We start from the raw sequence: 12704 nt of genomic DNA, 5'->3' as shown, positions 1-12704 counted from the left end.
AAACAGAAATGGAAAACCTTGTGAAGCATAATCACCGGATTGGTAACAAAATTTATCATATTTGCTCCATTTGATGTTGTTAGTAGCAATATGAAATACTAATGTATTAATTTATAATATATTTTTTTATAAGAATGGCAATACACTGCAATAAGACATTTATTTCATTTGATGTTATTTGTCACAAAAATTGTGAAGAAACCTTAAATCAACCTGTGCTATGGCTGAGGAAGGAAAAATTATGAGTTGGTGGAAAGTTGGTCGAAATTGCAGTTCGATACATTTAGAACAACTACTTTCCATTTTGAAATGCACGGTGGGGTGCCACAAGGACCGGTCCTGGGGCCGCTGCTATGGTTGCTAGTTATAGATGATCTCCTGCACAGAATGTTCCCTAGAACAGAACAGAAGGTCCAGGAGAGGGCGAACGCGGCCACTCATATCATTAATGAGTGGATGATTTCTAGGGGTCTGCAGTTGTCATTGGAAAAATGTAGGTGTATCGCCTTCACTGAAAGAAGAGTACTGGATCCTATTACTATTTTCATCAATGGTAAAGTTATAGAAGAGGTGCATAGTTTGAAATACTTAGGAGTTACCTTCCAGAGGAATTGTATACTGACCATATAAGTAACATATGTTGGAAGGCTGAAGCAATGGTAAAGAATCTTAACATTATAATGACAACGCAGAATGCCCCTAGAGTATCAAAACGCAGATTGTTGGTGTCAACGATAGTATCCTCGTTGATGTATGCTGTTCCCGTATGGAGTCACGCTATAGATATCAGGCGTAACAAGGAGAAGTTAGCGAGGGTGCATAGGAGAGGGCTCCTAGGTGTGGTGGCCGCGTATAGGACAATGTCCTATGAAGCCCTTTGTGTTCTCGCCTGAGTACTGCCGATAGACCTCATCGCGAGATATAGAGTCGAAAGATCGAGGGGCAGAGCAGATCAAGAAGCCAAAGATGAAGTCAATACTACCTGGCAGAAGAGGTGGACTAATAGCGGTGTGGGTCGCTTGACAAGACAACTCATACCAGAGATCGAACCATGGATAAGAAGAGGTTTTGGCGAGATGGATCACTTTTAAACGCAATTTTTCACCGCGCATGGCTCATTTAATAATTACTTAAATAAAGTAGGAAGGAGAACAGAGACAATCTGCATGTATTGCGAAGAGATCGACGATGCAGAACATACTTTCTTCATATGTGAAAGATGGGCCGCCCTCAGATTTGACATGGCGATCGACGGGATGACTCCCCAAGCTATAGTACCTTTTATGACTAGCCGGGAATCCAACTGGAAGAAAATAGCGTGTTACACCAGACAGATCTTATCGCAGAAAAACATCGACGAAAGGAGACAGGGTTTTTGATTTAGGTTAGGGAAGGGAGGACAGCCTCAGCGGGAAGGGTCGGCATGCCGAGGTGTGTCGGTTCCAATGAGCCGTTGGGGACTCCTGGGGATATAGTTTAGGGAATAATAAAACACAAGATATAGAGAAAAGACCTCGACACCACGTCACGACACTCCAGGTATGGCGTGGTGTCTGAAAGGGGTATATAAAATAAAAGATTACTCTCAAAAAGAGCTACCGGTAGGCCGACCTGCCATGCCAGTATATAGCTTGGTAGGCGGGAAGGCCTATTTGAGTATAAAGACACTCCCCTGGGTAGCGTAATGCCAACAAGTCGGTCCGGCCCAGGGGAGCTGAGAGAAAAAAACTACTTTCCAACTTATTAATATCCTCAGTATAATGCGATTTTTTCAACACTGAAAAATTAGTGGTTGTCTCTGCTTTGACCTCATCATTTGAAGTGAGTCTTCATCCAGACAGCTATTTCCTTCAGTTTTAGGAAGAGAAATAATCGGTGGGAGCAAAATCTGGCAAGACCGGCGCATGTAGAGGTACTTCAAGGCGTATGTTATTGAGTTTTGCAGCAACAACCGGAGACATGTGTGCAGGAGCATGATCATCGTGAAACTTTTTTTTTGGCCAAATGTAGACGTTTAGCCTGAATAGCACCCTTCAATCGGTTCAGTATTGAACCCGTGATGGACTTGTCTTCTTGCAGGTAGTCTGTAGGCATTAGAAGACGAGAATCCCAAATAAAACCGTAGCCGTTACTTTTCCTGCAGATTAAAACTGTTTTCGTTCACTTTTACTTGCTCTCACCCAATTTTTGGACTGCTGTTTGATCTCTCGTGGGTAATAGTGATCTGTGTTTCATCTACTATTATAAAACGTCAAAGAAACTGAGTGGAATTTCACTTAAATAAGATGAAACTCCCTTGAGAAATGTTCAGTCGAGTACGTTTTCAATCGACTGTTAACAAACGTTGCACACTTCGAGCAGAATGTTTTCTCATAACCAAAAATCATGTAGTGTAATGGATAAGATTTATCTAGATGTCTGCAATATCAGTAACCTTTGCTCAGTGATCATTTAGTACAGAATTATAAAATTTACGTCCCGAGAACCCATCATGTTGAATGGATCTACTACCACATTTAAATTTGGCAGCTCACATTTTACCGTTCAAAACGAAGGAGAAACATAATCTAATTCTTTCAAAAGATTTTTGCTTTACTCGTTTGCCAAAACCAGAAATTACGCTCATGCGTCGTTATCTTTGCAGCACGCCATCTAAAGGACAATATTTGACAAACACCATAGTCATTTGGTCATACTTACGTTATCATACTTACTTACAGGCCGAGAACTTTCCGAATGATCTGGTAAATTAGAATTTTTTTTTTTTTTATTTCATCTTGAGGGTCGGACCTGCTTTAATATGAACACAGTCCTAAGGGAGTCTCAGGGGAATTATTCACTACTGCATTTCTTGCGCCATCTTCGTAACTATGGTGTCCAACATGGCGGACACCGCGTGTCAAATCCTTTCGGTCCGCAGCTTAGACCCCTTGATGATATCTAGGAAAAACACACCGGATACCTTCCAGCATGATTTCCTATGCTGCAGGCACCAATTACATACACACAAATATTGTGGTGTTCTGTGGTTTCCTCCTTCCCGCATTTTAGAATTCACTACATATGTCTTATTTCGAATTAATAATTACCATTACCTTTGTACGTAATATTTTTATCTTACCATTTACTTGTCTTTATCGTTTGTCTTCGGTCCTACTATCTACTTTACCAACTCCTTACAATATTTCTTTAATTTTCAAAACAAAACTACGATATAAATTGTTTGATTTACCGAGGAATATACGATTTTTGAAATTCCTTCTGAGTTTTACTTTTTAATTTATTTAAATAAAATTATATCAAAGTTGTATTTATATTATTTTTACAGATCAGTATAGACGATATAAAATATTATCAATTTTATTCGTAGTCTAGCTACCTAAACAAGTAGAAAATTTACTTTGATAGTAACGTTTTAACGAAAAATTGATATACTATGAAATTTTTTATCAAAATATTTAGAAGGATATTAAGTTAATAACTATAAATAATTAGCTACATAAGTGCGTCTTTTATTATTAATAATTTATTATTTTAGGAGAAAAAAGGATTTTATCATTTTTAAATTAATATAGCTCATTTTTATAAAAGAAATAGCTTTGTGTTTTTGTTTATAATTGCTATGCCATGAAATTTGTCACTATCAACACTGTTTTTGTCTTTTTATTTTTACAATTTTTTTTTTCTAAAATAAGACCAAATATACTGTGATACAATTATGTTATATTTAATACTAAAACTAAATTTCTGATACATTTGCTTTTATTTGATTTAAATGTTTAAGAAATTTTTTTAATAGTACTTACATTTTTACGTATTCTACGAGTATATATACTTCGATAATTTGTCGGTCGTTTAAACAAATCACTTGGACGACCAACCCTACCGTGACCTTCTGATTCTGGAATTTTCCAGTAAGTATTTTTACGTTTGTAGAGAAACGTTGTCTTAGGACGCATTCTGGTAAAATGTATTTTATATGTTCTATAAAAAAGCCTTCCAAAACGATGTTTAAGTACTTTATTCAAAGATGTGCCTTTACTTAACGTCCGTTTAACCGTATACCAGGGCCAATCTTTCCATATATCATTTTTGTGTATTTTCAATCGAATTTTTCTGAATTTTGTGTACGTTTTCTTAATTTCTTCATTAGTGAGTACTATTAAAAGCCTCCTTAATCTACAATAATTATAATCATTCATGGGTCTGGGTGTTAGTATCACGTATTTTATTCCTCTTGATACAATCGTCGGATAAAATGTGGTCCTCTTACGTCTTCCATTAACGCTGTAATCGTTGAATTCAGAATTACTCGGTCGCGTGGATGGTGTTTCGTTTGGCTTTAACAAAATCGCTTCGTAGAATTCCGTTGCAGTGTCTTCAGGTTTCCTCATTGTGTCTTCGGGTTTCTTCACTGTATATTCCTGGTCAACCAATCAACCTATCAGAACATAACTGTGTTACATTCACTCACCCATTTTATTTTTTGTGATTGTTATTAAAAATTATTCATGTAATTTAGATATTTTATATAAGTATTATTGTGATGTAATCATTTTAATTAAAAATACAATTTATATTTCAAATCTAAATTTGTTTCTAAAATTAAACAAAAATATGTTTCCTTGAAAAAGTTCTTTCAGTAATTTTTTTCGAATTTTTTCCATTAGTAAACAATATTTATCTATTACTAAAAGTTTACGGTTGTTTTATGTTGAAAATATACTATTCTAATAAAGTTCTACAAAGTTCACCAGTGGCTCTAGTAATTAGTATTCACTTTTTTTTTGTAATTTTGTTTTCAATTTCATATATATATTTATAAATATATAATATAATATATTATAATTACATTATATAATATAATATTTATATTTTTTTTTTCTATCTAAAGAATCTGAGGAAATAGGAAAGACCTTTAAAGTCCTATTATAGAAGAAAAGGAACTTCTGACATTCACCTCCTATTGGTAGGTAGAGACGCGGCCACGTTTGTTTAAGCAAGCAGCTAATAAATGAAGGAACCAAGTTTGTCCCCCGGAATATGGAGACCCCCCATCTATCAAGAGCCAACGGCCTCTTCCAGGGCAGATGAGCCGGTAGATGTCAGAGCAACCTCATGTCCTTGGGGAGGGAATCTCTTGTAAAGCCGGACGAACCGTTACTGGTCAACGGGATAGGATGTGGAAAGCAAAGGGAAATCACCACATTAAAGATTCCTAGGATTCCCTAGGAATTGATTATGAACCGGGCTCTAGTAAAACATTTCAGAGTAATAGTTCCCCGATTGGATCTCCTGTAGAAAAGTTGCATTGATTTTGAACAGAATAATGAGCGAAAATATGAAACGGTATATATAAAATAATGGAAGAATTCTATTAGTCAAGCTAAATACTGAACCAAGAATCTTCTTTCTGTCTTTCTTTTTACTGATTAGCCTCCGGTAATTACCGTTCAAATAATACTTCAGAGGATGAAGGAGAATGATATGTATGAGTGCAAATGAAGGGTAGTCTTGTGCAGTCTCAAGTTCTACCATTCCTGAGATGTGTGGTTAATTGAAACCCAACCACCAAAGAACACTGGTATCCACAATCTAGTATTCAAATCCATGTATAAATAACTGACTTTACTCGGACTTGAACGCTGGACTCGACTTCCAAATCAGCTGACTTGGGAAGACGCATTCACCACTAGACTAACCCGTTGGGATGAAACCAAAAGAGTCTGTGATAATGTAAATGTGCATTAAATTTATTTTTGGAATTTTACATGAGATTAAAGGAGATTTAAATTTATTACTAACCTAATGGGGGCTTGGAATGCGATGTAAGAGAGGGAATGGATGAAGTCGTAGGATCCTTTGGACTGGGAGTCAGTTATGGACGAGGAGATTAGCTAATCAAATTTTGCAAAAGAAATCAGCTTGTGGATCTTAACAAATGTTTTCAACATCATCCTCAAAGACGATACACATGGAAGACATCTGAATGAGATGAATGAAGATTTTAGATTCATTACATTCTGGTAAAAGACAGGTTTAAAAATCAAATAAAAGACTGTAGCGCGTATGTAAGTCCTGATATTAATAAGCGCCACAATATGGTTTTGGGAAGTATCAACTAAAATTTAAAAATATTGATGAAAAATCAAGAGCTGGACCTCCTAACTTAAGGAAGTTTAAGTATTTATAAATTCAGAAGGCATAAACAAAAGAGTGACGAAAATTCTTCAGCTCAACAGGATGCAACCATTTAATTGTAATCGAGAGCTATTATAAACAGCCTGTTTAAGTTGGCTGAAGAGACAATAGGAAACCAGAGACCTCAGATCAGGAAAGATTGGGAACTGAAGAATTGGTGTTAGGATTGATAAGGTAAGAAATCTAAAAACACGTTAACTCTGAAGATGGAAAAGCGGAACACAGGAAGGTGAGGAATGAAATAAATAAAACGATAAAAAGTAAATAGAAAGATTAATAGAGGAGAGGTGTAAAGAAGTCGATAAACTTGTCAAAAGTGATATTCTAAATTCAATATACAATTTAGTCGCCAATTTCTGCTCTGCTAAGTGAAGAATCAAGTTCAGTAGATTGACGAAGAATGACAACATATTGAAGAAGGACAACCTCATGTAGAGGTTGCAACTAGGTGGAAAGAGATATGGTGTTTGAGAATGAAGATGAATTTGAACAAGATGATTTGGGAGATAGCATACTACCAGATGAGTTTGACAAAGCGGTAGAGATCTTAAAAGGTAGGAAAGCTCCACGACTTGACGACTATACAGCTGAATTAATAAAAAAATCAGGTGATAATATGAAAAATGGATTATTTAGCATGTTGCAGAATTTTTGAAACAGGGTCTTTACTGGCATCCTTCAAGAAATACCTTATTGTTCCTTTGCCAAAGAAGGCTTCAGCAAGAATATATGAGCTATATCGAACACTCAGCATTACCTTACATGCATCAAAGATTCTGATAACAATATTTTTTTTAAAAACTGGAAGCAGAGTAGAAGAAATCTCACAAAAGGACCAATTCAGTTTTAGAAAGGGAAAAAATAGTCGAGCAGCAGTCTTGATACTCCGATTAATAATAACTGAAAAGCGAATAAAGAAAGACAAGGACATTTTATAGCTTTTATTGGAAAAGGTTTCAACAAGGTTAAATGGAATAAGCTACTTAAGATATTGAAGGAGATGGAAATGAAGTATAGAGACGGGAGAATAATATTTAATCTGTAAATGAAGAAGTAAGAATGATAAGACCTGTTGAACATCAGCATAAAGCGAGAATTAACAGGGTAGTGAGACAAGGATTCTCATTGTCACCAGTACTCTTTAATACGTACTTTCCAAGGAGACTCGATAAAGTAATGAAAGAACTGGATGAATTTAATGGAATAAAAATACAAAGTGAAAGAGTAGTCATGTTGCGCTTTGCAGATTATATTGAAGTTCTTGCTCAAATTGAAGATTTGACTAAAATACTGCAAAAATGGAAATATATGATAAATACAATATAATGTTAAATACAAACAAGACTAAAATTCTGGTGATGAGAAAGTATTGAATAAAGGCTGATATAACTCCAAATGGTCACCATTTAGATAATACTGAGGAATTCAAATATCTTGGCTGCATAAAAACATCTGATGGGCGCAGTAAAAGAGAGATAGGGAGCATGATATACCAGGCTAAAACTGATTTCAGTAGGAAGAAAGGAATGTTTGTATCCAAAAATATTAATTTAAAACTGAGGAAAACTTTACTCAAGACGTTTGTATGAAGTGTATTGCTTTACGGAAGTGATTGTATGGACCCTTGGTTTAGATGAAAAGATAAGGATTGAAACGTTTGAATTATGGTGTTATAGAAGGATGTTACATATTTCGTGGATTGATCGAGTAACAAATAACGAAGTTTTACTCAGTGAAGTATCCACATCAGTGAAGTGCCTCGTCTTTGGAATAAAATAGAACGGAGAAGAGACAACTGGATAGGACCTATTTTAGACATGGTTGACTATTACATGGTATGCTGGTGATATTGGTGAAAGGAAAAAATTATAGAGGCTGACCTAGAAGAAAATACATCAGTCAGATTATGGAAGACTTGGATTGACAAGCTTTTACAAACCTTACAAGACCGGCGGAATTCGCACGCTTTGAAGAACTGCTGCAAATCAATTTTAGGTTTACTAATTTGGAGCATAGCTTTATATGGAAGTGAAATTTGGGCGATCGGAGTAAGTGATAAAAAAAGATTAGAAGCTTTTGAAATATGGTGCTACAGGAGAATGTTAAAAATCAGATGGGTGGATAAGGTGATAAATGAAGAAGAGGTGTTGGGGCAAATTGATGAAGAAAGAAGCATTTGGAAAAATACAGTTAACAGAGGAGACGGACTTATAGGCCACATATTAAGGCATCTGGAATAGTCGATTTAATATTAGAGGGACAGATAGAAGGTAAAAATTGTGCACGCAGGCAACATTTGGAATATGCAAAACAAATTGTTAGTGATATAGGATGTGGGGGGGTATACTGAAATGAAACGACTAGCACTAGATAGGGAATCTTGGAAAGTTGCTTCATTCCAGTCAAATGACTAAAACCAAAGACAGAATAGAATATATATATAAATGATGCTTTAACATATATTTTATCATTTTATTAATTTCTTATTATTTTATTAAGATTTTTAAACATACTTGATTTTTTATTTTAACTCTTTATTATTTAAATGATTAACTTACTCAGTAAATAGAAAAAATATAGTAGGTAAAATATATTTGGCTCCATTAATAATATTAACTAAATATTGTAAAATTAATCTGCAGAGGATTTACTGAGAAGGTTCAATATTGTGAGAAATACAATATTATATTACTACTGTATCAAGAGAATAAGCATTATTTTATCCTTCGAGCCACATAATTTCAGCTAGATTATAATCAATAATTTATTGGCAAATGATCCCACTGCACTATTCTGTATTCATCCTTAATTATAACAAAGAATTTTTCTGAATAGCGTGAGTGAAAATTAATTTATAACAGAGCGAGAATAGTTCTGTGATAAGTAGACCTATTTTGCGCTGATGACGGCGTGGTCAAACGCTTGTTTACGTTATTTTAGAATTGTCTTTTAACAGAAAAGATCTGAATTTTTCTTTATTGATTGACTTTTAATGGTAAAATTACATATTTTTGTTACGTTGAATTATTGAAATTTTTGAAGTGATAAGCTCTTTAGACACACCACGCGCTTTTGGATGGGCATTTCAAAGTCTGAACTGTCAGGCTCCGAGGAGAAACGTTCATTCGAGTGAACTTGGAGGAACAGAGTTTAGCCGAGCAAAAGAGAAACAGTCAACTGGGTACGAAATAAGTGTAATCCGTAAGGCTTTGTTATGATACGTTTTCATCAATTACCATTGACTTTCAATGGGGATTTTAATGTGGATTTCTCAAAACAAATATTGAAGTATTTCGATTTCTTAAATTATATCGAATGACCAAACTGAGAGTGCAATAAAATATAGCATACAATTGATGGAATTTTGTTTCAATCAAAAGTGTTTATCTCATATTTTAGTAACCACAAGCCACATGTATTATTTTTAGTTTATGATTTTTTTTTTTTTTGTCTTCAGTCATTTGACTGGTTTGATGCAGCTCTCCAAGATTCCCTATCTAGTGCTAGTCGTTTCATTTCAGTATACCCTCTACATCCTACATCCCTAACAATTTGTTTTACATATTCCAAACGTGGCCTGCCTACACAAGTTTATGATAATATTGAAGAAAATATTGACGTTCAAAAGCAACCGTAATTAGATTCAACAGAATAATAATGTATAGTTTTAAGTGCACACATTTTATATCTAATGATTATGCGATTGAAAATAAATAATTTTCAAAATAATCATTAATTTGATTATTTATAATCATTTTCAAACGTGAGAATTATCAATTAATAGTTAACTCTTAAATACACAGTCTGGGTTTAACACCCGGATTGTTTTTTAACCCAATTTATTTTCAATTTTTGCTGCGGGGAAAAAAGTTTTGAATCCCAACTGAACGTTTTTCATTATATACAGTCATTTTGTTCGTTCAAACCAATCTAAAACTTAAGGAAAGATATAAAAAACCTAAAAAATATAACTAAAAATTCTGTTTTTTTAAAATATAGCCTTCCTATTTTCTGTTTATCGTAAAATTCGTCTTTCCTTTTACAAAACACCATGATTAAAAAAACATGCTGCTAAGAAAATGTGACTGAATTTTATTTAATATTATTAAGAATAATTTTTACACAAAAAAGTTAATCGATTATTCTTAATGGTAATTGTATTCTACAGGCTTTATCCTTTGAAATGGATTTACTCTTTCAAAATCATTGTTTCATATTTATTCTTCACTTTATACATTGATTTTATAGTCTTTCAAATTTACCTGGGTCTCATATACTTGGACAATGTGTTTAAAGGTTGATTTTTCCTTCAGAGCGTATTTTTGATTTCCATAGAATCCAAGTCATACAATTGATTTATTGCAACATTTATTTAGGAGAGATAAATTTGAGTTAATTTTTAAGCAACTTATGAGTGATTTCATTACAGAATTGTCAACTTTTACCAACAGTCTATGGCAAATGTCAATAATTACCAAAAATATTTGGTAAAAGTCCGAAATAAATGTGTTTTCAAGATTTTTTCGGACTTTTACCAAGTTACTTGGTAAATGTTAGAATTTACCGGTAAAACATAAGAATTACCGGTATTCGGGGTTTAAACGTAACATTATATATATATATTTCACTTTCTTGTGGATACGATAACTGCCGTAATTTTGCGTCAATCACTTTCAAATTATTCCTTAAAAATAACTAGTCCAAAAATCTCGGTCATGTGCGTTAACGGCCAAAATCGGACCATGGGAATGGAAATGGGAGCTTTTTTGAAAATACAAAATATCACTATAACTTTCTTATTAAGTAAAATATCGAATTTGTTTAGAGTTGCTTCTGTTCTTTGGATAAGGGCCTAAAATTTATTACAATAAAGTTTTTTGATATCATCAACCATTGGCTCAGGGGGTGGAAAAAATGGAGTTTTAAAGACAAAAAACATCATACCTCCTTTAATAGGCACACCATCGAATCGGTTTAAAGTGGTCAGAAGTCCTTTAAACATTACCTAAAACTTTTGTCTGAAACAATTTTTGATATAACCTACCCTTATGGCAAGGGATGACCAAAATGTTGCTGGAATTGTATGATGGGGCTTGTCGTATGCTAAACATGTGAAACTTTTTTTTACATCCAACTACTGTCGTATTGAGTAAATTTGCAGTTTTTCTTAATTTTTAGGTGGAAATATTTTTTATCCCCTCCTTAGCGCCGGTGACATCTTTTTTTCAACTTTTCATTTTAAATTTAATTATATTGATTAATTAATAATTATTAACCTCTAATTGTAAAAATGTTTCACAATAAATAATTCCGTAATAACAATAAAAATAAATATGAAAAAAAAGTCAGAACTAATTAGTAAAATAAAAAAATTTATGTACTTTCCCCTTGTTATAGCCAAATATTTCATTAATTAATTTTTTTTGGCTATAACTCTGGAACCAATGAAAATCAGTACGACTTATGACATATCGTTAAAAAGCTCGCAATGAGAGGTTATTACTGAAGTTAACAAAAAGTCTAAAATGCAAATGTTTTGGATTTTGGGCTCTTTTGGACACTTTTGATCAAGTCGATTGCAATCAAAAGTGGAGGTACACAAATGGATGTTACAACAGTCCTAAATCCAAAATTACAACATTCTACGCCTAATCGTTTTTGGGTTATGCGAGATACATACGTACGTACAGACGTCACGCCGAAAATAGTCAAAATGGATTGAGGGATGGTCAAATCGAAATTTCCGTTGAAATCTGAAAACTGTCATTTTTCGCGATCACAATACTTCCTTTTCTTTGTACAAATATATAAAAATCGAGATTTATAAATAACATTTAATTATTTTAATTGGTCCCAAATTATTTTTATTGTTAACTGGTTTCTTGTAATTGGATTCACTGCTGTAACAATTCCATTTCGCAGATCTTGAAGAGTAGTAGGCTTAATCGGTAAACCCACGGGATTGGTTTAGTAGTTAACTCGTCATCGCACATTTCGAAGTTGAGAGTTCTAAGGTCCAAATCCTAGCGAAGATAAGAATAACTTTTTACGGATTTGAATACAATATAATGGATACCAGTGTTTTTGGTGGTTGGGATTTAATTAACCACACATCTCAAGAATAGTCGATCTGAGATTGTACAAGATTACACTTCACTTACATTCATACATATCATCCTCATTCATCCTCTGAAATAATACCTTACGGTAGTTCCGGAGGCTAAACAGAAAAAAAAGATAATAACCATGAAGTAAAATGTTACATATATATATTTGCTGCATAAGACCGGAACACTCCAGACAAGTGTTCCGGTCTAAAGTAATAAAAAATATTATTACATTTGCTATTTAAACATTAAATTATCTATCTAACAATTAAAGAGATAAAACATTTCATTTAATAGAACGTAATAATATTAAAAATGCATATCTTATAAAAACAAAATTTATAAAAAAAAATACCAGTAATACACTTTTACAATACATGCTTATAAAAAATTATA

At 33.5% G+C, this 12704-nt stretch overlaps 1 protein-coding gene across 2 annotated transcripts in view; it reads right to left on the bottom strand.

Moving 5' to 3' along the window:
• Positions 1-3580: 3580 nt before the first annotated feature.
• LOC142330058 (uncharacterized) overlaps positions 3581-12704 on the bottom strand; it is a 40974-nt gene continuing 31850 nt past the window's right edge. The window contains exon 4 of one of the 2 annotated variants that reach the window (XM_075375091.1): positions 3581-4441. In XM_075375091.1, the coding sequence (XP_075231206.1) occupies positions 4412-4441 (30 nt within the window). In that variant the 3' untranslated portion in view covers positions 3581-4411. The remainder of the gene's footprint in view (positions 4442-12704) is intronic. The other variant, XM_075375090.1, reaches the window with a different exon arrangement.

Source organism: Lycorma delicatula, chromosome 9 (genome assembly GCF_047948215.1).
Source record: "Lycorma delicatula isolate Av1 chromosome 9, ASM4794821v1, whole genome shotgun sequence".
In the NCBI taxonomy this organism is placed as follows: domain Eukaryota; kingdom Metazoa; phylum Arthropoda; class Insecta; order Hemiptera; family Fulgoridae; genus Lycorma; species Lycorma delicatula.
Note: the sequence above shows the minus strand (reverse complement) of the source record. Positions and strands in the feature narration are given on the sequence as shown.